The sequence below is a fragment of the Phacochoerus africanus genome, chromosome 8, assembly GCF_016906955.1.
Source record: "Phacochoerus africanus isolate WHEZ1 chromosome 8, ROS_Pafr_v1, whole genome shotgun sequence".
NCBI classification, from domain to species: domain Eukaryota; kingdom Metazoa; phylum Chordata; class Mammalia; order Artiodactyla; family Suidae; genus Phacochoerus; species Phacochoerus africanus.
In genome coordinates this window covers 165,947,553-165,974,692 of record NC_062551.1, presented here as the reverse complement: position 1 = coordinate 165,974,692, position 27,140 = coordinate 165,947,553, and the positions used below count along the sequence as shown (strand labels likewise).

General features: G+C 51.1%; 1 protein-coding gene across 3 annotated transcripts; it reads left to right on the top strand.

Moving 5' to 3' along the window:
* Positions 1-1,812: 1,812 nt before the first annotated feature.
* Positions 1,813-27,044, top strand: KIF2C (kinesin family member 2C). Of its 3 annotated transcripts, XM_047789294.1 has the most exons (22): positions 1,813-1,884; positions 5,608-6,153; positions 7,456-7,550; positions 10,776-10,877; positions 11,054-11,102; positions 14,161-14,283; positions 15,712-15,834; positions 16,362-16,462; positions 17,074-17,169; positions 17,632-17,686; positions 17,774-17,936; positions 19,200-19,290; positions 19,536-19,599; positions 19,677-19,768; positions 20,494-20,636; positions 21,426-21,630; positions 21,747-21,857; positions 22,916-22,983; positions 23,313-23,418; positions 23,509-23,622; positions 26,170-26,293; positions 26,402-27,044. In XM_047789294.1, the coding sequence occupies exons 2-22, from the start codon at positions 6,090-6,092 to the stop codon at positions 26,482-26,484; spliced, it is 2,172 nt and encodes a 723-aa protein (XP_047645250.1). In that variant the 5' UTR covers positions 1,813-1,884; positions 5,608-6,089; the 3' UTR covers positions 26,485-27,044. The 3 variants fall into 3 exon arrangements, with proteins under 3 accessions (XP_047645250.1, XP_047645251.1, XP_047645252.1); XM_047789295.1 differs by lacking the exon at positions 15,712-15,834; XM_047789296.1 differs by lacking the exons at positions 1,813-1,884; positions 5,608-6,153; positions 7,456-7,550; positions 10,776-10,877 and adding an exon at positions 11,662-11,755 and having other exon boundaries at positions 11,079-11,102.
* Positions 27,045-27,140: the final 96 nt, after the last annotated feature.

Sequence of the window (27,140 nt, the reverse complement as noted above, 5' to 3'; positions counted from 1 at the left end):
TGTCATCAATGCTGGATTTTTTTGATCTGATGACTATCAACCTACCTCGTGATCACAAGACCGCTGTCACGGCTCCAGACAAAATATCCATGTCCAAGACAAGAAAGGGGGAGGAAATATTACAAGCAAAGGATTCTCATGGCATTCCCTTCTCTTAGAACGCAACAGGGGTTCCCATGGTGGCTCAGCAGAAACGAACCTGACGAGCATCCAGGAGGACGCAGGTTTGATCCCTGGCCTCGCTCAGTGGGTTAAGGATCTGGCGTTGCCCTGAGCTGTGGTAAAGGCTGCAGACGCGGCTCGGATCTGACGTAGCGTTGGCTGTGGTGTAGGCCGACGGCTACAGCTCCAATTCAACTCCTAGCCTGGGAACCTCCATATGCCGAAGGTGTGGCCCTAAAAAGACAAAAAAAAAAAAAAGAAGAAGAAGAAGAAGAAGAGGAAAAGAACATTTTCTGCTCAGGAGCCTCCCAGAACAGTCCTGCTTGTATCTCGTTGGCCAGAACCATGTCACGTGGCCAACTCTGAGGGCTGGGGCGTCTGGGAAAGCCAGTGTTCAGCTTTTCTAGCCTCCAAGGCGGAAGGAAGAAGGGAGCTGGGAGTGGGCTGTGGGGTTAGCCACCAACAGTGTGTCCAGACAGTGAGCTCATCTGTTTTTCAGTCTTCCCTGTTCTCTTTATCCCTTCCTTTGCCTTTTGGGTGACTCCTCACCCTGAGCTTATTGCTCATCCTCCCATTTTGGCTGTAACCATTCTGCTATTCAAGCCATGTAGGGTTTCAACAATTAAATTTTTCATTCCCAGCATTGCCAACTAATTCTTCTTGTTTGTTCCTACCTTAGGTTAACAATATTCTCCCTTTTCTTTTGAGAATATTTATCATACTTATTTATTTTATTTTTTGTCTTTTTATGGCCACACCCATGGCATATGGAGGTTCCCAGGCTAGGGGTCTAATCGGAGCTACAGCTGCCAGCCTACGCCACAGCCACAGCAACACGGGATCCTTAACCCACTGAGCAAGGCCAGGGATCAAACCCGCAACCTCATGATTCCTAGTCGGATTCGTTAACCACTGCACTGCGACGGGAACTCCCCAATTCTAGATTTAATACCTAACCTACTGCAGTTTCAACCTGCATCAGACATGTAACCTTAATCAACCAGTCTGTAATTTTCTGGTCAGCGCCAATGAGGTCATCTGCCACGTGGGCCCTCTTCATTCCCCAGAGAAAGAAGAGGCAATCTGGGTAATAAAATCCTTGCCAGTCTCTTCCCCTGGCAAAAAGGACATGTCCTGGCCTAGAAATAATCCTTTCTTCTCTTTTGCTAATAGCTTCCTTGCTCTACCCCCCTTCCTATAAAAACCTTCCATTTCAGAGTTCCCGTCCTGGCTCAGCAGAAATGAATCTGACCAGCATCCATGACGACACAAGTTCGATCCCTGGCCTCGCTCAGTGGGTTAAGGATCCCGTGTTGCTGTGAGCTGTGGCATAGGCTGGCAGCTGTAGCTCCTTCGACCCCTAGCCTTAGTCTCTCCATATGCCGTGGGGGCAGCCCTAAAAAGCAAAATAAAATTAAATAAATAAACTGTCCTACATTCTAAATTTGCCTGATTTACTTCTCAAGGTGTCACTCATTTTGTTTCTCCATCCCCTGTATTTCCTGAAAACAGAAAGTCAAATCTTTTGCTGCTGCTGTTGTTGCTGGGAAGTTAAATCTAGAAGCTGGACTGGATGTAGATTGCACATTTGGGGCATCGTTATCACTTAGATGATGCTGTGTCCTTCATATTGTATCCTTTCAGGAGACACTTGATGCCAGAGTGCCCCATGACTAGTGATGCTTGGTTACAGCGGTGACTGCCACATTTTTCCATGTAAAGGTATGCTTTCCCTTCCTAAGCTGTTAATGCAATACTCTGGCACATACAAACATCTTGTACTCAGTAACCTTTCACCTAGCATCCACTGAACCATTTAGTTCATTGGAAACTGAAGTACAGTTCCAGAGGGTTACTTTTTTAATTTCAGTGACTATATTAAAAAGTTATCTAGAGAGTTCCCTGGTGGCCCAGTGGATTAAGAATCCAGTGTTGTCATTACTGCGGCTCAAGAAGCTGCTATGGTGCTGGTTTGATCCCTGGCCCTGTAACTTCCACATGATGCAAACATAGCCAAAAAATAAATAAAAGAGTCTTTTTTTTTTTTTTTTTTGCTTTTTAGGGCCGCAAGGGCAGCATATGGAAGTTCCCAGGCTAGAGGCAAAGTCAGAGGTACAGCTGCCAGCCTATACCACAGCCACAGCAACATGGGATCCGAGCTGCATCTGCAACCTACACCACAGCTCACGGCAACACCAGCTCCCTGACCCACTGAGCGAGGCCAGGGATCAAACCGGAATCCTCATCAATACTAGTCGGATTCGTTTCTGCTGCGCCACCACGGGAACTCCAAAACAAAGTTTTTCTAGGAGTTCCTGCTGAACTTCCATATGCCATGGGTGCAGCCCAAAAAAAAGCTTTTCTAGGTTTTTTTTTTTTTTCCATGTTTGTCTGTTCTTGGATTGAGTGGGGTTTTGTTTTTTTGTTTTGCTTTTTTGCTTTTTAGGGCCGAGCCCGCGGCATATGGAGATTCCCAGGCTGGGGTCCATTCGGACTGTAGCCGCCAGCCTACACCACAGCTCATGGCAACACTGAGCAGAGCCAGGGATCGAACCCTCATCCTCATGGATCCTGGTCGGGTTCATTAACCACTGAGCCATGAAGGGAACTCCAGGGCTGGAGATTTATTATCCATGCAGAGCCAGGAAAAATTTACTGCCCGAGGTGGATTAACTGGGATATGGCCCCTTGCAAAAACTCTATGCCACATTGGCCTTGGGAAGCAGCGAGGAGGTTTGCAACTATCTGGACCCACGGGTGGAAAGGCAAAAAATGTAGGGATGGTTCTGAACTTACATCGCCCTCCTGACTCAGGAGGTACAGAATATAACAATAAACACCATGTATACCTGTGATTCATTGAAAAAAATAAAATTTCTAGAGTTCCTGCTGTGGTGCAGTGGGTTAAGGATCCAGCATTGCTGCAACTGTGGCATAGGTTGCAGCTCTGGCACAGATTGGATCCCTGGCTCAGGAACTTTCTTATGCTGCAGGTGCAGCCAAGGGAAAAAAGTTAAATAACAATCAATCAATTAATTAAATTTCTATTTTGTGGAAGTGCCCCTCTCCAACCCCATTACTCTCTCTGCCAGAGGCAACTACTCTCCTGAATCTTAATTTTAATTGTTGCCAAGCATATCTTTATTCTTTTATTGCCCATGTGCATATCCCTAGACAATATCCCACTTCTCTCTCTAGTCTGACTTGGTGACTCAATATTTCACCAAGACTGCTCAGGGTCACCAATGACTTAAGTGCTAGCAAATTTATATGTTTGTTTGTTTATGTATTTGTTTTTGTCTTTCTAGGGCCACACCTGGGAAGCTCCCAGGCTAGGGGTCGAATCAGAGCTGCAGGTGTTGGCCTACGCCAGAGCCACAGCAATGCCAGATCTGAGCTAAGTCTTCGACCTACACCACAGTTTATGGCAATGCCGGATCCTTAACCCACTGAGCAAGGCCAGGGATGGAACCCGAGTCCTCATGGGCCACCATGGGAACTCCGGTGCTAGCAAATTTAAAAGCTACGTCTATGTCCTCATGTCACCGGAGCTTTCTGCAGCTCTCGGGAGTTTCTTCTTCCATCCCTCCTTCCCTTCTTCCTCTGCTTCCACCCTCTGGTTTCCTCATCCCTTCAAGCCATCCTCATTGCTTCTTCTTTGCTCCTCCTCCTCCGCCCTCCCTCCAAATGCTGGCCTGCCCCAGGGCTCAGTTAAGATTCCTCTACACACTTCTCCAGCTATAGTCTCTCCCTGGATCTCATTTGATTCCAGGACACGGCATCTCCCTAAAGGCTGCCAACTATCTACCTCTGGCCTGAATCTCTCCCTGAGTGCCTAACCTGGGTACCCCACTGCTTCACCTCCACTCTGAAGTCCTGTAGATATCTCAGACTCAATAAACATGACCAAAGTGAAACTTTTGACCTAACTCCTCCAACCCGTTTCCCTCAAAATCCCACTCCCCTCTTTCAGGAAATGGTCCACTAGTCAAAACCAGGAGTGATTCACGTTACTCCTTCTCTTTCCCCGCTCCACCCAACCTGTCAACCTAAACAGAGGTGAACCCAGGCAAGCTCCAATTACCAGAAATCCAGTTGCAATTTAAAAAAACACATCCTGGAGTTCCCATCGTGGCACAGCAGAAACAAATCTGACTAGGGACCATGAGGTTGCAGGTTCGATCCCTGGCCTTGCTCCATGGGTTAAGGATGCGGCATCTCCGTGAGCTGTGGTGTCGGTTGCAGACGTGGCTCGGATCCCGCATAGCTGTTGTGGTGTAGGTCCAAGATTCGGCTCGGATCCCACACTGCTGTGGCTCTGGCATAGGCTGGCAGTGACAGCTCCGATTCGACCCCTAGCCTGGGAATCTCCATATGCCGCGGGTGCGGCCCTAAAAAGGCAAAATACATAAATAAATAAAATAAAAAAATCACATCCTGTGGCAAGGTACAAGCAGGTCCCTTGAGGGTCTGGGCGAGTTGCAATCACTCTCCGGGACCACAAAGAGGGGAAATTCTGGGCAGAGTCCAAAAGTAGTAAGTTCACTGGCTTGAGGATGGCCATGCCCATGGCATGCAGAAGTTCCTGGGCCGGGGACTGAACCTGCACCACAGCAGCAACCCAAGCTGCTGCAGTGACAATGCCAGATTCTTAACGGGCCATGCCACAAGAGAACTCTCTCTTTTTTTTTTTTTTTGTCTTTTCTAGGGCCACACCCGCGGCATATGGAGGTTCCCAGGCTAGGGGTCCTATCAGAGCTGTGACCACCGGCCTCGCCAGAGCCACAGCAACGCAGGATCCGAGCAGAGTCTGCAACCTACACCACAGCTCACGGCAACGCCGGATCGTTAACCCACTGAGCAAGGGCAGGGACCGAACCCGCAACCTCATGGTTCCCAGTCGGATTCGTTAACCACTACGGCCACGACGGGAACTCCATTGTTATTTACTTCTTTTTGTCCCCTGTTCACATTAGAAATGTTAGGTGGAGGGCAGGGACTACGAGTGTTGTACTACTATCTCCAGCGCCTAGCACCGTGCCTAGCGCGAGGTAGACACTCCACAAAAATCTAGGGAATCTCAAGACCAAAAAAAAAAAAAAAAAAAAAAAGAAAAGAGAAGAAAGAAAAAGAAAGACGGGGTTCCTGTCATGGCTCAGTGGTTAACGAATCCGACTAGGAACCATGAGGTTTCAGGTTCGATCCCCGGCCTCACTCAATGGGTTAAGGATCTGGCGTTGCCTTGAGCTGTGGTGTAGGTCGCAGATGCGGCTCGGATCCCGCGTGGCTGTGGCTGTGGCGTAGGCCGGTGGCTGCAGCTCCAATGGGATACCTACCCTGCGAACCTCCATATGCTGCGGGTGCGGCCCTGAAAAGACAAAAAAAAAAAAACTAGTGAATCTGGTCTTCCATTTATCGTAAATGTAGTTCTTCATTTAAATGTAGCAATAATTCGGCGAAGGAGGAAACAGAATAGGAAACATTCTGCAAAGAAAGAAATCGAGTCAAGTTTCTAACTTGTCCGAGGTCACTGAGCAGGCGACTGAAGAAGTTGGGATTCGAACCCGTGACCATAGCCCGGAGCCCCACTCTGAGACACCACCCTGAGGCATCTCAGTTTAGGGTATCCCAGCAACGCCGCAGCCCTGCGGTGAACGCCTAGAAGCCAACACTTCCCGCAGCGCGGACCGCGAAGCTCCCGGCAGGCCCTGCGCCGGAAGTCCCGCCTGAGACTACGTATCCCAAGAGGCTTCGCAGGTCGCCGCTGATTGGCGGAAGCGAGGCGAGCGACAGCGTGATGACGTTAGGGACGCTGGCGCGCGGGATTTAAACTTCGGCGGTTTACGCGGCGTTAAGACTTCGTAAGACTGGCGGAGTTGAGGTTTTCTGGCGTTTCGCGGTTCTCTTCCCGGCGCCCCTGCCTGCTCATGGACTCGTCGCTTCAGGCTCGCCTGTTCCCTGGTCTCTCCATCAAGATCCAACGTAGTAACGGTGAGGGGCGGAGTCCCGGAGCCAAGGGACCCTGGGGCTGAGACGGCTGAAATTGACCACCTTTCCCCAAACGGCAGGGCTTGAGACTCCGTTGGGGATTCCCCTCCACCCTCCAGGTCCAGGTCTCCGCGCTGGCAGTCAGTCTTCTCTCCCCTGGGCCAGGGGCTTCTGCCCGGGCGGTGGGTCCCCGTCCTCCAGGGGTGGGCGGAGCTCTTCTCTGTCTATGGACCTGTCAAGGAAGTCAGGGTTGCTGGGTTCACTTCCCCTCCAAAGTCCTCCCCCGTTTTTTCAAGGATCTCGGCTTCCTGGCCCCTCAAGTCTCCTATAAACATTGCGCATTTGCAGTACGTCAGGTACGGGGATTCGGGGTAACGAGACAGATCCCTGCTCTTCAGGAGCTGGCGATTCTGCCCTCTCTTTTTAAATTAAGCAGCTACCTCAGCTCTGGCAGGTCAATACCTATATCAGTAGAATGGTCAGACGTAAAGGTCAGGAGTGAAGTATGGAAACCTGAGGGCGCTAAAATCTTAGTGCTGTGTTGAGGAACAGCTCACTTAAGCGCTAGAGTGCCTCCCCTGCCCAAACACACCTTCACCCTACTGTAGGCTCGTTTGAGTGGGAATGAGTCCTTATCCTCTGCAGCTCTGTTTTAAGAACTGTTCCCTGCTTACCTCACTGTGGAATATTCCAAGGCTGAAGTGCCAGGAGGTTTGTCATCTGGTGTTAAAAAGAAAGTCAGAGAGTTCCCGTTGTGACTTAGGAGATTACAAACCGGACTAGAATCTGTGAGGGTGCAGGTTTGATCCCTGGCCTCTCAGTGGGTTGGGGATCCGGCATTGCCATGAGCTGTGGTGTAGGTTGCAGACCTGGCTGGGATCTGGCGTTGCTGTGGCTGTGGGTGGCAGCTGTGGCTCTGATTCAACCCCTAGCCTGGGAACTTCCACATGCTGCAGGTGGGGCCCTAAAAAGCAAAAAGAAAGAAAAAAACTCAGCTGTCCCTTCCTTCAGGTCAACTCTACATTAAGAGTCTCCATAGGGGAGTTCCTGTTGTGGCTCAGTGGTAACAGACCCACCCGACTATCATCCATGAGGATGTGGGTTCAATCCCTGGCCCACCTTAGAGGGTTAAGGATCCAGCATTGCCATGAGCTTCAGCGTAGGTAGCAGCGGTGGCTCCGATTGGACCCCTAGCCTGGAAACTCACATATGCCGTGGGTGCGGCCCTAAAAAGACTAAAAAAAAGAGTTTCTGTGGGATTCTAAAAGTGAAAAAGATGAGTAACTCTGGTCTTTTCATACTTAGGCTTAATTCACAGTGCCAATGTAAGGACTGTAAACTTGGAGAAATCCTGTGTTTCGGTGGAATGGACGGAAGGAGGAGCCACAAAGGGTAAAGAGGTAAGTTCTGTGAGTATGTGTCTACCACACTTTAACACCTTCCCACCTAAAAGATGTGTGTGGAAATGGAACTTGTGACTGCCTTGTATCTGATGCCAGCATCTCCTCCCTAATCTTAAATGTGGTCCTCTTGAATGCATTGGGATTTTATTTAGTCAGGCCTGTTCTAAATTGAAGCAATCAACAGTTTCTGGTGTGTTTTAGAAAGCAAACAACACAGAATTCTGAAACCTTGCTCAATCAAGCTGGCTTCTGGTGTACACTGTTATATTGATTTGAGGAGCGACATTGATAATGTAGGTGGGGAGACAAAAGTATGTTTCTGAAACACCAAGTGATAGAGGGCAACTACAGAGGAGTCAGGCTAGAGCCGCTCAGAGGCAGAAACCCACTAAGGATGGACTGAGCTTGTGGGGGGTGAGGCCAGAAGGCTCAGCAGAAATAGTGGGAGGGCCCTCATGAGGACTAGTGAAAAAACTGGCCCCAGGTATGGTGGAAGGCTAAAGATGCCTGGCAGTAGCAAAAAAGCTAAAAAAAGGAGACTAGAGGGCCTTTGTCTCTGGCACTAAGACGTTTTAGGATTTTATCTGTAGATAGAGGGAGCCTTGGAAGGATTTTGAAAAGAGGAGGGATGTGCTTAAGACACTCATGTTTTGGAGGCATTGTGGTGCGATGAAGAGGTCACCAGGCTAGGAGCATGGAAACCGAGATGCTAGAGTCCGACTCCGCCACTACTTCATGTGTTCTCAGGCATGTTTCCGCCCCTCTTAGAAATTCGGCTTCCTCATTTATAAAATGAGGATGATAATAATGTACCCTCATAGGGTTGTTTTGAAGATTTATTCAACAAATCTTTTTGTACTGGTTCCAAAATGCCAGACAGTGTCGTTGGTGCTAGGGATACAGAGGTGAATAAGACAGACCTGGACCCTCTTTCGTGGAGCTTATGAAATGAGATACTACATGCAAAGGGCTGGCTTAGCATAGAGCCTTATTGTAGGTATGCATATATTTAGGTGGTATATTTGAGAAATAGAAGAACTGAATACATTATCTGTCCTTAAATCAAGAGATTCCTAAAATTCCTTTCAACCATCGATTAGTAGCTGCTTGTGATTTATCTTTGTTTTTGCTGTTTGTTTAGAAATACGGCTCTTGTAGGGTCTCACGCCAGCTCAAATGCTGCCTTTGGAGGAGTTCCTGCGACCCTAATTGATTTATTTCTTTTCTTTTCTTTTTTGTTATTTTTTTTGCTTTTAAGGGCTGAACTCTTGGCATATGGAAGTTCCCAGGCTAGGGGTTGAATCAGAGCTGCAGCTGCCGGCATACACCACAGCCACAGTAACGTGGGATCCAAGCTGCATCTGTGACCTACACCACAGCTCACGGCAACACCAGGTCCTTAACCCACTGGGCGAGGCCAGGGATTGAACCCACATCTTCATGAATCCTAGTCAGGTTCATTAACCACTGAGTGACAAAGGGAACTCCCAACTTTTTTCTTTATATCACACACTTCTTCCAAAATATCCTGTGCCAGGGACAAATGGAGCCGTTTCTTTCTCTGTGACCCTGCCTTGTGCCTCGCTGCCATCACACTCTCCCTCTTGTTCCTTCCTCCTGCATCATCAATGTGAGAATCAATCAATAATGTCAGAACGCTGGTCTCCTGTGTTGTTTATGCTCTCTGTGGTTTAGGATTAGAACCGGGTTGGCGAGGTGGGGTGTAGACAGGTAGTAAGGGTCTGTAGCTGTCCAAGGAAAGTGGATAGAGGAAGTTCCCATTGTGGCTCAGCGATAATAAGCCCAACTAGTATCCATGAGGTTGCGGGTTCGATCCCTGGCTTCGCTCAGTGGGTTAAGGATTCAGCATTGCTGTGAGCTGTGGTGTAGGTCACAGATGCGGCTCAGAACCCACATTGCTCTGGCTGTGGTATAGGCTGCTGTAGCTCTGATTCAGCCCCCTAGCCTGGGAACTTCATATGCCACAAGTGCGGCCCTAAAGAAGAACAAAAAAAAAAGAAAGAAAAGTGGATGCAAGTACGGTTACTGAATACTGCGTGCTGCTTCACTTTTTGGCCCTTTGTGAATATGGCTTCTGTCCTCCACTAGAATGTGAGCTCACAAGGGCAATAACTCGTCTTAATTCATTTTTTTTTGTCTTTTTGTTGTTGTTGTTGTTGTTGTTGTTGTTGCTATTTCTTGGGCCGCTCCCTCGGCATATGGAGGTTCCCAGGCTAGGGGTTGAATCGGAGCTGCAGCCACTGGCCTATGCCAGAGCCATAGCAACGCGGGATCCGAGCCGTGTCTGCAACCTACACCACAGCTCACGGCAACGCCGGATTGTTAACCCACTGAGCAAGGGCAGGGACTGAACCCGCAACCTCATGGTTCCTAGTCGGATTCGTTAACCACTGCGCCACGATGGGAACTCCTTAATTCATTTTTGAATGTCTTCCCCCTGCTGCCTTACTCACGGCTAATAAATGTTTGAATAAGTTGGTCAGTACATGAAGGTTGCACGTGAAGAAGGTGAAACTCTCACTTGGAGTACATGGTTCCGCTCTTTCACATTTTAAAACACAAATAACCAAGTTTGTGCTATCGTTTTGGTGTGTTTGAACTTCTGTGATGTATGCTGATGACGTTCGAATTGTCTCTAGAGGGGTTCAGGACCCTGGTGATGCAAACCTAGAATTGTGACCTCACTGCAGGCATGAGCAGGATGCTATGACTGGGGAAGAAGTTTCTGGGCCCAGTAGAAAATGTAGGTAGATTTAGGATTAGGTAGCAGGTCTTGGGAACTTGTCCCTGCCCATAAGATCCTGAAGGGCCCTCTGTTTGACTCTCAGTGGGACAGTTAGATCTTGTTTCCTCCTTGACGTCGGGAAGCCACAGGTGCTCAGGCCCAGCGGGACCCCCCTGCCTCACAGAGCATTAGGGGAGCGGAGTGGCCTTGATCGACTGTGGACCACCTGATTGTCTGCCTGTCTGCCTTCCTCTTCACCTCAATCTCACCTCTGACATCTACCGCTGGCTTGGGAGTCAGAAATCAATATCCATCTAGATGGTAAAACACAACTAGGGAATAAATATTTGTTTGTAGCTATTGCTACTTGGTGGAAGTTTATAAAATCTGAATGTAGGGGTAGCCTTGACTACAGAGGTGAACGTGGATTGAACGAGCTATGCTGTTTTACAGAAACGTTTACTTTTTCCTTGCAGATTGATTTTGATGATGTGACTGCAATAAACCCAGAACTCTTAGAGCTTCTCCCCTTACAACCCAAGGACAATCTGCCCCTGCAGGAGAATGTGACGGGTCAGGTAGGTGCCTGTCACCTGGCTGCAGCCAGTGCCCCAGCGGATCCGCTTAGCTGGTTGGCTCTTTGATGCTTTGTTTTCTGGGACTGCTGCGGACGTCAGCACAGCACATGGGCCCAGGATAGGCCCTTGACAATTGATAAGAGCCATGTATTGTGGTGGTTTGTTTTGTTTTTCAGAAACAAAAACGCAGATCAATCACCTCCAAAATTCCCGCTCCAAAGGAAGGTAAATGGATTTCTGCTGGCTCACGGTCATGGGGTCTGTGCCAGGAATGATGTTCTTAGGGCTCAGGAAGCTGTGAAGTGGGCTCATTGCTCCAGTTTGGCAGGTGGCTTCTGTGTGGGCTGAGTCCCGCCTCTTCCAAGCCTCTTCTCAGGAAGATTCCGACGTACAGGGAGGAAGAAATGGAGCCATGTTAGCCAGAGGTGCAGAGTTTCGATTATGCAAGATAAAGAGCTTCTGGAGACCTGTGTACAGCGCAGGGCCTCTGATTAATAATGCTGTATTATATATTTAAAATTTACCATGAGGGTAGATCTTATTGTATGTGTTCCTACCACAAAAGGAAAAAGCAAAATACAAAACAAAGGGAGCAGGAAGACTCTGGGAGGTAACGAGTAAGTTAATGGCATTGATTGTAATGATGGCTCCACGGGTATATACTTATCTCCGCAGCCATCAAGGTGTGCACATTAACTACCTACGGCCTTTTGTGTGTCAGTCGTAACTCAGTAAAGTAGTTAAGAATAATAATTCAACCATCCAACCTACAGCTCTTACTTAGGCCAACCTCTCGGGGACCTGGTACATTTGGAAAATTTGCTGCCTGGCCTGGAAGCCTTTCCTGCGGAAGCCAAAGCAATAATCAGCCATTATGGGTTTGTTTTCTCTCCTTGGAGAAACAGCGTGACCTGGAGTGACCTAGTGCACAGGCTGTGAGACAAGCTAGGTCTGGGCTGTTTACAAGTAGATTTGAGGCGGGGTGTGGGATTAGAAGAATAATAGCAGTCAGTGCCTCAAACTCGAGGAGAAGGCCAGACTTTCTCTGCCAAAGGAATCAGCGTTAACCTACTTTGCCTACAGTAGTCTGACCATAGCGGGTAGCTGTAAGCTCATGCTGCCCAAGAAATCTGGCTTATAACTCAGAGCCAGTTACACTGCACAGCCTCTCCCAGTCCAGGGACTATCACTGTCTCAAAATAATCCAGCTGCCTTGGGCCCCAGAGACTACATGGCCGGAGCTTCAGCTTCCTGGGGCTCAGAGAGAAAGGCGGTGCAGTTCTGAGCTTGGGCTGAGCATGAGTGGTTTAGTGCTGGCTCTGCTTGCTGGCTATATTGCCATAAGGCCTGCAGGAGAGGTGAGGGTGACAGCAGCCCCACTCCACATACAGGACCCAAAGGGATATGGCCACTGCTCGTTTTATTTTATTTCATTTTATTTATTTATTTTTTGCTTTTTAAGGCCAAACATGAAGCATATGGAAGTTTCCAGACTAGAGGTCAAATCAGAGCTGCAGCTGCTGGCCCACACCACAGCAATGCAGGATCCGAGCTGCGTCTGCGACCTACACCACAGCTCATGGCAATGATCCTTAACCCACTGAGTGAGGCCACGGATCAAACCTGCATCTTCATGGATACTAGTTGGGTTCCTAACCTGCTGAGCCATAACGGAAACTCCAACTGTTCCTTTTAATGGGGGGAAAAAAACTTAATGAATGTGCATGGTATTGAGCGTTAGAAATGAAACATAAAATTACAGATCTTTGGAGTTCCCTGGTGGCCCAGCAGGTTAAGGATCCAGCGTTATCTGATCTGGCATTGTCACTGCAGTGGTTTGGGTTGCTGCTATGGCTCAGGTTTGATCCCTGACCCAGGAACATCCTTCCACATGCTGTGGGCATGGCCCCCCCCCCCCCAAAAAAAAAAAAAGATTACAGATCTTTTGGGAAATAGGAAAATTATGATAATGCATGCTCTTTATGTAAAATATAGATTATAATAGAGCAATCAGATCAAACTGAATTTAGGAAACAGAAATTCTGTACAAGTTGATGTTGGGCTTACATGACAGCGGTTTTTTATTTCCAAATTTATTATTTCTTTTATAGGTGAATTATTTCTTCTTATGGAGGGAGACTATGTAGATGGGTAGAAATTGACATGAATTCAAATATAACTCAATTGTTTCAGTTAAGCTTTTTTTCGTTTGTTTGCTTTTTAGGGCCACACCCTCGGCGTATGAAGGTTCCCAGGCTAGGCGTCCAGTCAGAGCTACAGCCGCCGGCCTACGCCACAGCCATAGCAACTCAGGATCTGAGCCACATCTGTGACCTACACCGCAGCTCATGGCAACACCAGATCCTTAACCCACTGAGCAAAGCCAGGGATCAAACCCACAACCTCATGGTTCCGAGTCAGATTCGTTTCTGCCTCGCCACTTTGGGAACTCGGTTTTTTGTTTTTTGTTTTTCAGTTAAGCATTATTTTAAAATTCTAGAAAATCGCTGTAGCTGATCTCATGGTTTCTGACAATGTGGCCCAGGCCTGTCTCTGTAAAGCATCTTGGAGCAGAGTTCCCCCTGTGGCAAAACAGGTTAAGGATCTGATGTTGTCACAGCTGTGGTGTAGGTCACAGCTGCAGCTCAAATTTGATTCCTGGCCTGGGAGCTTCTATATGCCATAGGTGTGGCCAATAAAGAAAAGAAAAAAAAAGCATCTTATAGCAGTGGAGAAAGCCCAGGCTTTGGAACCTGCCAGTCTTGGGTTCACATCCTGGCCCCGACTCTTACTTGTTGAGTGACACTGGGCAAGTTGTGTAATTTCTCCGTGCCTTAATGGGTCCCCTTCTATCCGTTGAGAATACTGACGTTTACCTTGTGTTGCTTTGTGGTGTGGGAAGATTGTAGAATGAATGGTAGGTGCTACTGCTAAGATTAATGATGCTTTCGTTCAGGGATTAGACCTGTACCTCCAGATATGATTTCAGACTGTAGGCCCTGCCCTTTACTCATACAGATGCTCTGGTGGGAGATATCCTTGCCCTCAGGAGCTCTCAGATTGCAGAATGTAACAAATTAGTTTTGGGGTCACTGGTACTTGGCCTGTTCTAATTGTTCCTTTTCTTGGGCGGAAGGAATGGGAAGTGGGCGGGCTCCTTTCCTGGTAGTCGGGACCCACCACACCCTGGGTAGGATTTGGAGGGTCGCCCCTGACCGCCCTCTCATGCCTGTGGGCTCTCCCGACCCTGCCGCCCTGACCAGCAGCTGCCCTCGGTCTTCAGGTCTCCGGGGCCGCTCGACTCGCATGTCCACCATCTCAGAGGTTCGCGCCCCCGCTCAGGAGAATGAAATGGAGGTGGAGCCGCCTGCATCCGCACCTTCCCGCAGGCAGTTCTCAGTTCCCGGTGAGTGAGGGATCTCTGTTCTCCCCGTTAGAGGCCACCCACGTCGCCCTGAACCTGCTGCGGAGTATCCAAGGATTCCTCTGTTCACTGGCCCTCAGGCTGTCCTGCTCTGGCCCCACTGCTCCCTTATCTGGAAATCCTCTCACTTGGCCTTTTAAACTTTATTTAAACATAATATATATATACAGAAATGTAAGCCTGCCATTGACTCTGTCCTTCCTAAGTGAACGCACTCATGCGAGGGGCAGCATGACAAACGGCGTGACCAGCACCCAAGAGTCCCCTCCGGCCCGTCCCCGTTCCTAAGCCCTCAGGGGTACCTGTGTCCTGACTTTGGACAGCACGAGTTAACTCTTGTCTCTTTTTGGATCTTATATCAATGGAGTTTAAAAGATTTTTTTTTTAATTGTCAGCTTTTATTAGTTATTAGTAAATAAAGTAGGTGATTTTATAATCATTACACTTTACATATATCAACTTCAGCTCTACTAACGTGAAGATAAACAAAAGGGTTACGACCAGACCTGCAAAGTAGTAAGTTGCCATGGATTGTACCTTTCTGGGTCGAGTCAGTACGGTTGGTTGTTGCTTAGGTTCCAATTATTCCTGCCTTTCAGCCCTTGCTTCTGTTAACCACCTGGGTTCCACGGTCAGAAATTTCTCCCAAATTCGTAGAAAGGCCTGGCCTGGCCTGGCCTAAGAACCCAGGCGCAATCGAGCCTTGGAGTTCCCCTTGTGGCTCAGCAGGTCATGAACCCAACTAGTACCCATGAGGATGCAGATTCGATTCCTGGTCATGCTCAGTGGGTTAAGGATCCACTGTTGCTGTGAGCTGTGATGTAAGTCATAGACATGCAGCCCTAAAAAAAAAAAAAAAAAAAAAAAGTTCAAGCCTTTAAAGGCTTTTCCCTTCACAGTTAAGCCCATACTGAGCTACTCACACACCCTTTAAGAGTTCTTGGAGTTCCCGTTGTGGCGCAGCAGAAACGAATCCAACTAGGAACCATGAGGTTGCAGGTTTGATCCCTGGCGTTGCCATGAGTTGTGGTGTAGGTCGCAGACGCAGCTCAGATCTGGCATTGCTATGGCTCTGGAGTAGGCCGGCAGCAACAGCTCCGATTTGACCCCTAGCCTGGGAACCTCCATATGCCTCGGGAAGCGGCCCTAGAAAAGGCAAAAAGACAAAAAAAAAAAGAGTTCTGGACCCCAGGCACCAGAGCCAGCCCCTGCAGAGAGCCTTGCTGGGTTCAAGCCTTGCTGGCCAGGATGAAGGGAGAAGCCCAAGCTCTGCTCACATGGTAGGAGCCTGAGCCCTTGCTGAGATGGCAGCCAGCACCCCTCTTGGCCTGTGACCCGCTAGGGCTCAGATGAGCACGGCTGCCGCATGCCTGCCTGCTTCTCCAATGCCTCTTGTCCCCCCCCTCCCAGCCGGCCCCCCCAGGTTCTCCTGCCCTGCAGTGACTGAAATGCCATTGAGGATGGCCAGCGAGGAGGTGGAAGAGCAAGTCCACTCCACCCGAGGCAGCTCTTCTGCAAACCCTGCGAACTCAGGTAGACACGTTGAGCTGTCTGCTCCTAGTGCAGGGCAGGGAGCTACATCCTGTCCCAAACCTGGCACCTGAGTTCAGACCGTGCTTGTCACAGGAGGCATGTTTCCCTGTGGCCACGCCTTTCACAAGCGGTGACTCTGTCGCCGTCAGCTGACAGGAGCCCGGTGGTGTAGCTGAGGTGTTGTCACAGCTAGAGTCTTGGCCAACACCCGAAGAACAGCTCAGAGGGACCAGCAGGACCAAGCAGGGGTGATCTCAGCTCTTCCGGTAGTTGGGGAAATGCCACAGAGGCCCAGAGAGGGCCTGGGCTGGACCCAGGTGCTCATGTTCGCAAGTCTCTACTTTGTGGGCTTGGCCGTCCTAAGGTCACGTCTCTTCCCTTGCATCCTCTCCTTGCACGTGGTGATGGAGACCACGAGTCTAGAGAAGGACTCGTCCTGGGAAAGGCCCGGGACTCAGTACAGCAGCCAGAGGAGAGCAGGCTGGCCCAGACAGGCACGAGAGGGCTTCCTTTTTCTCTCCCTCTAGTTCGGAGGAAATCATGTATTGTGAAGGAAATGGAAAAAATGAAGAACAAGAGAGAAGAGAAGAGGGCCCAGAACTCTGAAATGAGAATAAAGCGAGCTCAGGTACCTTTCTCGGGAAGCGAAGGCAAGGATTTTGCGACAGGCCTTCTTAACTGCAGCCTTGCCTGCAACAGAGATACGGTTCTGCCCCAGCATTTTTGAGGCTCCATTTCTGATAGCCAAGAATTTTAACTGGTTTCTCGTCAGGATTCAGAAAACAATTCAAATATTTTTCTCAAGGCCCTAAGATGAAGACTGTTCCCTGCTGATTGTCCCTTACACAGTGCAGTGGGCAGCTGGGCACAGGTGCTTGCCCGCCCCCACCCCCCCTTGCGTGGATTTGGGGGTGCTGCAGTGGCCTTCCAGTTTGGATTCGTTGCCTTTTAGTTGGGTTAATGGCATGGAGGAAGCCCAGCCTTCTGGTCTCCTGAGATGTGGGCAGTGGCTCTTGCCCGCATTCCTAGGCTGGTGAAGACATACCTAGGCTCTTCCCTGACAATCTCTGTTCCCAGGACTTTGTTCCAGAGCCGGGGTGGGAGGCAGTGAGACCATGGGGGCTTTGTCAACCCTGAGGGGCCGCTTGCCTATGAAGAGCTGTTGTTGCCGCCTTGCACGGAGGCCTAAGAGCCCTTGCATCTTAGCGGTCAGTCCTTCTTCGCTCTTATCCCAAATAGGAGTATGACAACAGCTTTCCAAACTGGGAATTTGCCCGGATGATTAAAGAATTTCGGGCTACTTTGGACTGTCATCCACTCACTGTGACGGATCCTGTAAGTAATCCCTAAAGGCTTCTACCTCTCCTTCCTGGGCATACAGCTGAGAGACAGAAAACTCCTCCCAAGGGAGTGAGAGCAGGCAGGGATCGGCACTCACCCACGGGGGTGGGGTGGGGTGTCAGTACTCTCCAGAAGGCTGGAGCTAGGAGGCCTGGATGGGAGAGTCTGATCTTTATAAACTTCCTTCCACCCCCTGCCCCTGATTGTCCCCACTTTGAAAGGTTGGCTAGATTCTTACTGCTAATCATGAAAGTGGGCCGAAACCTATAGGCAGCAGAGTGAGAAAACTCAGAAGGAAATTCAGAGCTACCTTCTTGTGCTCTAGAGTAACCATGGCATGGTAGGGCCCAGGGTTAGGCCTTGGCCTCTGACTGGCCCAGAAAGGGGGGATTCCGGACAAGTTTCTTTAACGTTGCTCTGACTTTGCTGGTGGTTGCTTTTCTCGTCCTCTTGAAGATTGAAGAGCACAGGATATGTGTCTGCGTTCGAAAACGTCCGCTAAATAAACAAGGTAAGCCCTGTTCGGTCAGAGTGAGGCTTTGGACTGGGGGGTTCCCCCGTATCCAGGGGGCATCCTTGAAATACTGTCCTTCTGCAGAATTGGCCAAGAAAGAAATCGACGTGATTTCCGTTCCTAGCAAGTGTGTCCTCCTGGTACATGAGCCCAAGTTAAAGGTAGACTTGACCAAGTATCTGGAGAACCAAGCGTTCTGCTTTGACTTCGCATTTGATGAAACAGCTTCAAATGAAGTCGTCTACAGGTTAGTCCCTCGCCTCTCTTTCCTTCCCTTCCCCCGACCCTTTCCTCCTTTCAACACAGGACATGCGGTAACACTCACACGTAGACACGCTGACTCTGGAACCCTTCTTGTGTTTTCATTGGATCAGTTATGACACAGAGCTGGCTCTGGCTCCCAGCACCAGGAGGGCCCTGTTGGGGCTGTCATACCCCATTTTTCACCTTTAGTGGCCCGTGCTTGAGTGGACAGAGCGAGATGTTACCCATTACACACACTTCTTTTATTTATTTATTTATTTATTTATGTTTTTGGCCATTTCTTGGGCCGCTCCCGCGGCATATGGAGGTTCCCAGGCTAGGGGTCAAATCGGAGCTGTAGCCTCCGGCCTACGCCAGAGCCACAGCTATGCGGGATCCGAGCCATGTCTGCAACCTACACCACAGCTCGCGGCAACACTGGATCCTTAACCCACTGAGCAAGGGCAGGGACCAAACCCACATCCTCATGATTCCTAGTTGGACTCGTTAACCACTGCGCCATGATGGGAACTCCACTTCTTTTTTTTTTTTTTTTTTTTTTTTTAGGGCTGCACCTGCGGCACATGGAAGTTCCCAGGCTAGGGGTCGACCAGAGCCGCAGCTGCCAGCCTAGGCCACAGCCACAGCAACATCAGATCCGAGTCACAGCCGTGACCTACACCGCAATTTGCGGCAATGCCAGATTCTTAACCCACCGATTGAGGCCAGAGATCAAACCTGCATCCTCATGGATACTAGTTGGGTTCGTAACCCGCTGAGCCATGACGGGAACTCCTTCATTCACTTTATATGGCTCTCAGGAATGGATTTTGTGTTTTTTAAGAATTATTCAATATTTACACACACACACACACACACACATGACAGAGACCTATGTGGCCTACAAAACCTAAAATAGTTTAGGTTCCTACTTTAGAGGGTTTCTTTGATCTTTGTGGTGTATCTTATGCTGGCAGACAACTGCTAAGCCCAAGCTTTCGTCTTGTGTCTCCAGGGTAGAGGAGGTGCTGATGGCTTAGAATGTGGGCCATCAGCCTGCCTTGGCAGGCTGGTCCCCTCCCCCCAGGTGACAGGGAGAATTTCAGATTTGTAAGTGGGGCTGGGTCAGGTGGAACCACTTCACGTGAGAGGCGTGCTCGTGCTCGCAGAGAAGCCCCCAGGAGTGCTGCAGTGGTGGGCAGAAGGACCGTATTCCAGGGAGCGTATCTGGGGAGAAATATACCCTCTTCCCTCCCCTTTCTCCTAGGTTCACAGCAAGGCCCCTGGTACAGACAATCTTTGAAGGGGGAAAAGCAACCTGTTTTGCATATGGCCAGACAGGAAGTGGCAAGACTCATGTGAGTACTCAGGCCTGGCAGAGAACAAGGCTGCCCGTAATGCCACTCCAGGCCTCTGAAAAGGAGACCCATGAGCTTCGTGCAGAAAGTCCCTGGGGCGCAGGTGCCCCTCTCTGGGTGCTCTTGCTGTGCTGGGTGTAGGAAGGGGCCTTAGCAGGAACCTCCCCTCCCAGCTTCGGTGTGGCCCACTGTAGGGCCCTGGCCTAGGACCCTTCACCCTAGTCTTCCACCCCTTTCCTTTACAGACGATGGGGGGAGGCCTCTATGGAAAAGCCCAGAGCGCGTCCAAAGGGATCTATGCCATGGCCTGTAAGTAGTGGGTTCTGCCGTGGGGGGTTGGGCACCAAAGAACAGCTTGCTGACTTCACTCAGGCTCTCTCCCACAGCCCAGGACGTCTTCCTCCTGAAGAGTCAGCCCCGCTACCGGAACCTGGGCCTGGAAGTCTACGTGACGTTCTTCGAAATCTACAACGGGAAGGTAGCCGGCAGGGAGCCCTCTGTTCATGCGGTTGGCCCCTGAACTCTCTAAAACCTTGAGGTGGACCAGAAATTAGAGAAGCCAGACAACCTATGGGTCGTCAGGCCTTCGGGCCACCCTGCCCAGACATGGGTGGAAGGTTTCACCTGACGGGACGGTACCCACACTCACCAAGGGTGGCTCCCTCTCCGAAGGGAAGTGTGCCAGTGTGTGCCCTGCCCTCCCTCCACCACCTTCCTTTTAAGTCCCCCTTCGTCCCCGATCAGCCACATTCATTCTCATACTCATGCTTTCTGTGCATCTTTCTACCTCTCTATGCTTTTGCAGCGTCATCTTCCACGAGTGGGGTCTGGATGATAATAGCTAAAGTTGCTTATTAACATGTTACTAGGTGTTAAGCACTGTTCTAAGCACTTGACTGGTCTCGACTCATCGTCACAACCCTGCTAGGAAGTATTACTGTCACCGTTGTACAGATGAGCGACAAGGCCAGGTGGTCAAGTACTCGTCCAGGCTGACATGGCTAGTAAGGAGCAGGCTTGCATCAGACGGAGGCAGCCCGTTCAGCTCCCAAGTGGACTGCCTGCTGCTCGTCTGACGTAACCCAGTTCAGCCTCTGCTGCCAGCCCTCGTCTAAGCTGAAACAGGCCCTGAAGGAGGAGGGAGGACGCAGGTGGGGTGTCCGGCGCCTGACAGCCGTGGCCTTGATCCTCTGTCCGGCACAGCTGTTTGACTTGCTCAACAAGAAGGCCAAGCTGCGTGTGCTGGAGGACGGCAAGCAGCAGGTGCAGGTGGTGGGGCTGCAGGAGCACCTGGTGAGCTGTGCCGATGACGTCATCAAGATGATCGACACAGGCAGCGCCTGCAGGTCAGCGTCCCGCCGGGGGAGGGGCCACCTTCCAAGCCGGGTCACGCGACAGACGGGCACTGAGCCCTTGGCTGTTCCCGGCCTGGGGAGGGCTCTGACGGCCTCTGCCGTAAGTGATCTCAGTGGGGCCATCAACCTGGGGCAAGGCTCGTCGGGGGTGAGGCAGAGAATCTTGAATCCGACCAAGGCGGGCTCTCTTCCCAGGCCCTTGCCCAAGGGCCTGCTTCCTGACTTCTCTGGGCTTCTCCTTGCTGTCCCCTCCCTCTGGGGTGGGGAACAGAAGCTCCGAGTTTGCTCTAGGCTGGGAATGATGGGGCCACAGCTCTTGTGCTAAGGTAGGGAAGTGCTCTTCTACCCCTCTTCTACCCCGGCCCTAGGCGCGGTGCTGCGGGCGCTGGGCAGCCTATGGAGGCCCCAGGAGGGGGCCGCCTTCCCCAAGGTCCTCCTTCAAGCTGCAGCAAGTGGTTCCTGACAGCTCCTCCTTCCCTGTGTGCCCTGCAGCAGAGGCAATTCATGCTTCTCCATGTCCTATGGGCCTGGAGTCTGGCCGAGGCCCTTGCAGAGAATCCAGCACTTTGGCTCTCAGGGCAACCTACTAGGTCCAGTGCTGGAGGGAGAGCTGCTGCCCAGGGCGGGCAGGACAGAGCCTGGCACAGGATGCCACAGGACTTCTTAGAGTCCTGACCTGTGTCCCTCCTGCTGGAGAACTGACCGCCTTGGACCTGGGAGTGCCATGGTGGCTGGCGACCCCAGGAGCTCACAGCCCTTCTTTGTCCTCCTTTGCCACAGGACCTCTGGGCAGACATTTGCCAACTCCAACTCTTCCCGCTCCCACGCCTGCTTCCAGATTCTTCTTCGAGCCAAAGGAAGAGTGCACGGCAAGTTCTCTTTGGTGGATCTGGCCGGGAATGAGCGAGGTGCGGACACGTCCAGCGCTGATAGGCAGACCCGCATGGAGGGCGCGGAAATCAACAAGAGTCTCCTGGCTCTGAAGGTAGGGGCCCAGCTAGAAGGGAGGGGGTCGGCCTGGAGGGCTGCTGAGGGGGGGGAGGAGGAGGCGGGCATCTAAAGCGGAAGGAGGGGACCCGAGCTTCCCCTGTTGTCCCCCAGGAGTGCATCCGGGCCCTGGGACAGAACAAGGCTCACACTCCTTTCCGCGAGAGCAAGCTGACGCAGGTGCTGAGGGACTCCTTCATCGGGGAGAACTCGAGGACCTGCATGGTGAGCGGGCTCCTGGTCCCGGGCGGGGGCTCGCTGCCCTTGACCACCTGGGTTTCCGAGCGCCAACTTGACTGGGCCTCACCCCCGTCTTGGGCACCAGGCTCCTCTGCCTACCCAAGGGGGAAAGAGAGGAGCTTCTCCCTCTGCTGTACGTTCTTGCTCTGGAGGAGGTCTTCCTCCCTTACCTGGTGAAAAGGGGGCTCCAACAGTCAGAAGGAGGACCTTTGGGGAGACAGGACAGGCCAGTTTTCATCTCTTCTGCGGCTTTTTCCTCACGATGCACTGGCTCCCAGCCTGGGGAGTAGAAGCGGGCTACGTCCGTGAATGGTTTTTGTGTCCCCTTATTTTACCCACAAACTCCTCTAGCTCAGATCTGCCCTGCTTCCTCTGCAGGAATTATCTTCTCCCCTGCCTGCTAGGGAAGATAGGAATTTCCGACCCCGCCTTACACCCCTCTCCCTGAAACAATATCCCTGAGCCTTGGTGAACTGAAGGTTCCAAGCAGGAGTCACAGAGCCTTGAGAAGGGACCTTGGTGAGAGGAATGCGTCAGTAACGAGTTAAAGAAGCAGGAGTAATGCCACGCGCCTCCAAAGGCAGGGGACCAATTTTTTTTTTCTTTCCATGGCCGCCTCCTGCGTCATATGGAGGTTCCCAGGCTAGAGGTCGAATCAGAGCTACAGCTGAAGCCTAAGCCACAGCCACAGCCACACCAGATCTAAGCCACATCTGTGGCCTCCACAGTTTATAGCAATGCCAGATCCTTAATCTACTGAGTGAGGCCAGGGATTGAATCCACATTCTCACAGACGCTGTGTTGGGTTCTTAACCTGCTGAGTCACAACAGGAACTCCTGGAGACCAATTTTTAAGGCACCTTAATTTGCAGGCCCGTGGAGCAAGTTGCCTGGCACAGAGTGGGTGCTTAATGCGTTCTCCCCCCGATTCCACATGAGTATCAGTGGCCCAAAGAGACTCCTGGCAGCCTGTCCAGGAGCAGGCGATCTGGCACCCTTACCCCTGAGCCTCAACCTTTAACCGCCTGTTTCCTCTTTTGTAGATTGCCATGATCTCGCCAGGCATAAGCTCCTGTGAATATACCTTAAATACACTAAGATACGCGGACAGGTACGAGTACTTAGGCCAGGCAGGGTGGGAAGGGGGTCGGGGTGGGGAAGGAGAGGCAGCGACGGGAGTGGGAGGAGGCTCTGCGGCCCCAGCGCCTATTGTCTACACTCTTGTGACTCACTGAATCTGAGGCTTAGGCGTTCATATATGCCGCTGCAAGGTTTTTCCCGATTCCCTTCAGGCCATGGTGGGGTGGCAGTGTGTCTGAGGGTCTTCTAAGCCAAAGGCAAAGCGGCTTCTCCGTCGCCTTGCAGCCATGCGAGTGGTGCTGCACCCTTGCAAGGGTCAAGTTTGCTTCTGTGGGATCTGAGACGGTCTTGTTCCCTCAGGGTCAAGGAGCTGAGCCCGCACAGTGGGCCCAGTGGGGAGCAGCCCGTTCAGATGGACACTGAAGACATGGAAGCCAGCTCCAACGGGGCCCTGAGCACAGGCGACGTAAGGGGCAGGGCGGGCAAGGCAGGAGAGAGACTTGGCCTGCAGGATGCGGACAGCCACACGCCTCTATCTCTCCTTTTGCCCCCTTAGTTCTCCAAGGAAGAGGAGGAACTCTCTTCCCAGATCTCCAGCTTCAATGAAGCCATGACTCAGATCAGGGAGCTGGAGGAGAGGGCCGTGGAAGAGCTCAAGGAGATTATACAGGTGGGGAGCTGGCCCTGGCAGAGAGGGACGGAGTAACCACTCAGCACAGGCCCGCAGCGGTGCTCAGCGCCACTCCTTGAACACGACCCGGGCTTTGCTCCCCTGGGTCTTCAGGCTGGAATGGCAAGAGGCGCCTCTACACCAGGTCCACTTGTTTCTCCAGCTGCCCCTCTAGGGCAGCTGGTTCCTGCACCTCCTCCTCCAGCCTGGAGCATATAGGCTTTCTCCATCTCCTAGCAGGAGCTCGTCTCTCGCCCCAGGCTCCTGATGAAGGGTTTGGAGCGTAGCCTTGCCTCCTTTGTTCAATAATTGCTCAGTTGCCAGGGTGTTCCTGCGGGGATGGACGGTGTCGGCGGGTGCACACGTAGACAGCCTCTTTGTCCCGTCTTTCAGGGCGCTAGACTGCTCAAATTTTATTGGCATAAGTGGTTGTTATATAGACAGTTTTTCACGACAGATTATATCATAGTGTTAAAAGTACATTGGTCAGCTATTAGACTTTGTTTTTTGATCACATGGTACAGTAGCAATACGTCATGTTTTAAAATCTTCAGTTTAACTAAATTTACTGAGTACAATTCAAGGACAAACAGGCGCAACATATCATGAGGGAAAGAGGAGACCCAGCACAAACCATCCCATGGCCAGCCAATTTTTACAAACTGAAGAGGCAGCGTAACAATTCTTGCCTTCAGACTAGTGTCTGTCTTCAGAGTGTCCTTGGCAGGGAGACAGTGTGAGAAAATACAAATCAATGTAGCCGGCTACCACGAAAAGCTTCTAAAATCAAGGACGAAACTCACAGCTGGGTTTCTTTTGATCATGAATAATATATGTCTAACTTCTATAAACTTCATTAAAAGCCTAGCTCTAAAGTTTACTGTAGAACTAGTTAGTAGATAAACACTATGTTTTTAACTAAGTTGGATTTGAATAGGGAAAAGCCCTCCAGGATGAAATTCTTATTATTATATTATTGTTGTAATTTTGTGAAATCACAAATCACCACAGGAAAATAAGAATGATAAGCAAACAATCAGGAAAGATTGAGGAAAAAACTGAAAAACAAATAAAACAACAGGAAAGACTAGGTCACCCGAGAAACAGTCCATGTTCTCTGGGCAAACATGGAAATTGTTTTCCCAGGAAAGCCCCAATTCTTCCCATCAACATCAACATGAGAGCCGTGTAACCTGAGGCCTGTCCTCGGATTGCACCGGACAGGCAGGCCTCGGCCTGTCCTCGGCTCTTCACCGTACAGGCAGGCTTCTGTCCTGACCAGAGGCCCACCTTCGGCTTGCGCCGTTCAGGTGAGCTCCCTGCCTTGGTTAGGAACCTGCCTTCGGGGTTTTTTTTTTGCCGTCAGGCAAGGTCCCTTCCTTGAGTTCCTGCATCTCCTCGGCTCCCCGCACTCAGTGAGTACTTTCTATATGCCAGCTCCTCTGCTGAGACCAAGGGCCAAAAACGTGAAGTATGAATGACAGACCCTAAAGACTTGATCAATCCCGACTCTTCTATTTATAAGCCGATTTCCCTGTGAAAGACATCAAGCCTCACTGGGCCCCAGTTGCTTCATCTCCAAATAGGCAAGACAAGATGGTTATATCTGAGGATTCAGTGGTACACTTTAAGCCACTCGGCCATGCCCAGCATGTGGTCAGCATTTAGGAGGCAGTAGGTGCTGCCCCTGCGGTGATCCCTGCTGTGTGGGAGAGGCCTGGGAGGGCATCCTGATGATGGGGCGCCCGGCGTGCAGAGCCCGGGGCCCTTAGAAAGGGGGGAGCATGCAGGATAAGCGCTTCTATGTGTCCTTCTTCCCTGGAGGGCTCAGGGTACAGGTGTTTGAGAGGCTGTGGCACTTTGAGTAAGAGTGAGGGGTTCACTCTGGCCAGAGTGAAAGGCGTGAGCAGATGAGGGAGGGAGATGAAGGCTGTGGACAAGTCAGCGAGTTAAGGAGTGCTGGTGCGGAGGGCTGCCTCTTGCTGTCCCCCCCGAGGCTGAGGGGCCTCATGGTTCACACCAAGGCCTGCACTTCGTCAGGAGGGCAGTGCATGCCTTCGAAGGGGGCGAGCAGCGTGGGGACGTGGTCACATCAGAGCTTACGTTACTGTGGCCACAGGATGGGGGAGAGCATGAGTAGAGACACTTAGGAGTCAAGAGCAGTTAGAGGATTGATGCAAAGAGCTCAAGCCTAGGCCTGCTGTGATCCTGGCCCTGGGATTGGCATGAGGGCATGAGATTCAAGAGTTATATATAGGTGGTGGAATTACTAGGATTGTAGGCAGGGTGAAAGAATAAGGTTCTTGCTCAGATTTCTGGCTTGGGCATCAAAACAGATAACATGCATTTGACTACAGGGCGGGACAAGCTTGGGGCAGGGAAGAGGATGACTTCAAGTTGAGGATTTTCTGGGACAGGGTCAGGAGGGCAGAGTATGGGCCACAGTTGGAGGAGTGGGCATCGTTGCAGGTGGTAGAGCCTAGGAATGATTTGCTAAGTTGGTTTGGTCATTAGTGCCCTGATAAGGTCCTCTTTGTGTCGTTGCAGCAAGGGCCAGGCTGGCTGGAGCTCTCCGAGATGACTGAGCAGCCAGACTACGACCTGGAGACCTTTGTGAACAAAGCAGAGTGTGCCCTGGCCCAGCAAGCCAAGCACTTCTCAGCCCTGCGAGGTGGGTGTGGCCGGAGGATGGGGCCTCTGGGGTGACGGCCGCTCTGCCCAAGGGAGTGGGGCCTCTGAGACACCTGTTAACCCTGAGTGTACCACCCCTTCCTTCCAGATGTCATCAAGGCCTTGCGCCTGGCCATGCAGCTGGAAGAGCAGGCCAGCAAACAAATAAGCAGCAAGAAACGGCCCCAGTGACAACTGCAAATAAAGATCTGTTTGGTGTCACACCCAGCTTTTTCCCTCCCCTTCCCTCCCCAGCGAACTCTGGGCACCTGGTGGGTCAAGTAAGGGTCTGAGCTGGGACAGGCCTTGGTAAATGCCAAGTGTTGGGGCAGCTGGGGAGGGGTCAGAGTGCATTGGACACCACCTCCCTTTTCCTCCGTGTAGCCCTGAAGAGAACAAGGATGGAAGGAGGAGCTTTTAGTTGCCCACATGCCCTCCTTCTCTCCAAGAGGGGAAGGCTCTGCGGCATAGTGTCCCCATGGCAGCAGAGGACTGGCCCATAAGGACTGGCTGCTGGGGGAGGGCTCGCTGGGTTGTCCAGGCTCTGGGGAGAGGGAAGGAGCCTTTACTTCATCTCTGCTGACCCTGGCCTGCCTTCCACACCCTTGGTCTGGGCACTAAATGTCTTATACTTTAAAAGAAGTTTCTGGGACCTCTTCCTTATTTGTGTTTTTTTTTTTTGAGGCCCCAAAGGATCCCTGCTATTTTCTGTTTTATGTGTTTATACATTGCGTCTAACAATAAAGAGAAAAGAATCAGCCTGTTGAGTGGTGTGTGGGTAGAGCTCAGGATGCGTCTGAGCCCTCTGGGACTTAGGCCCCAGTGTAGCTCTGGATGGGGCCAATTCT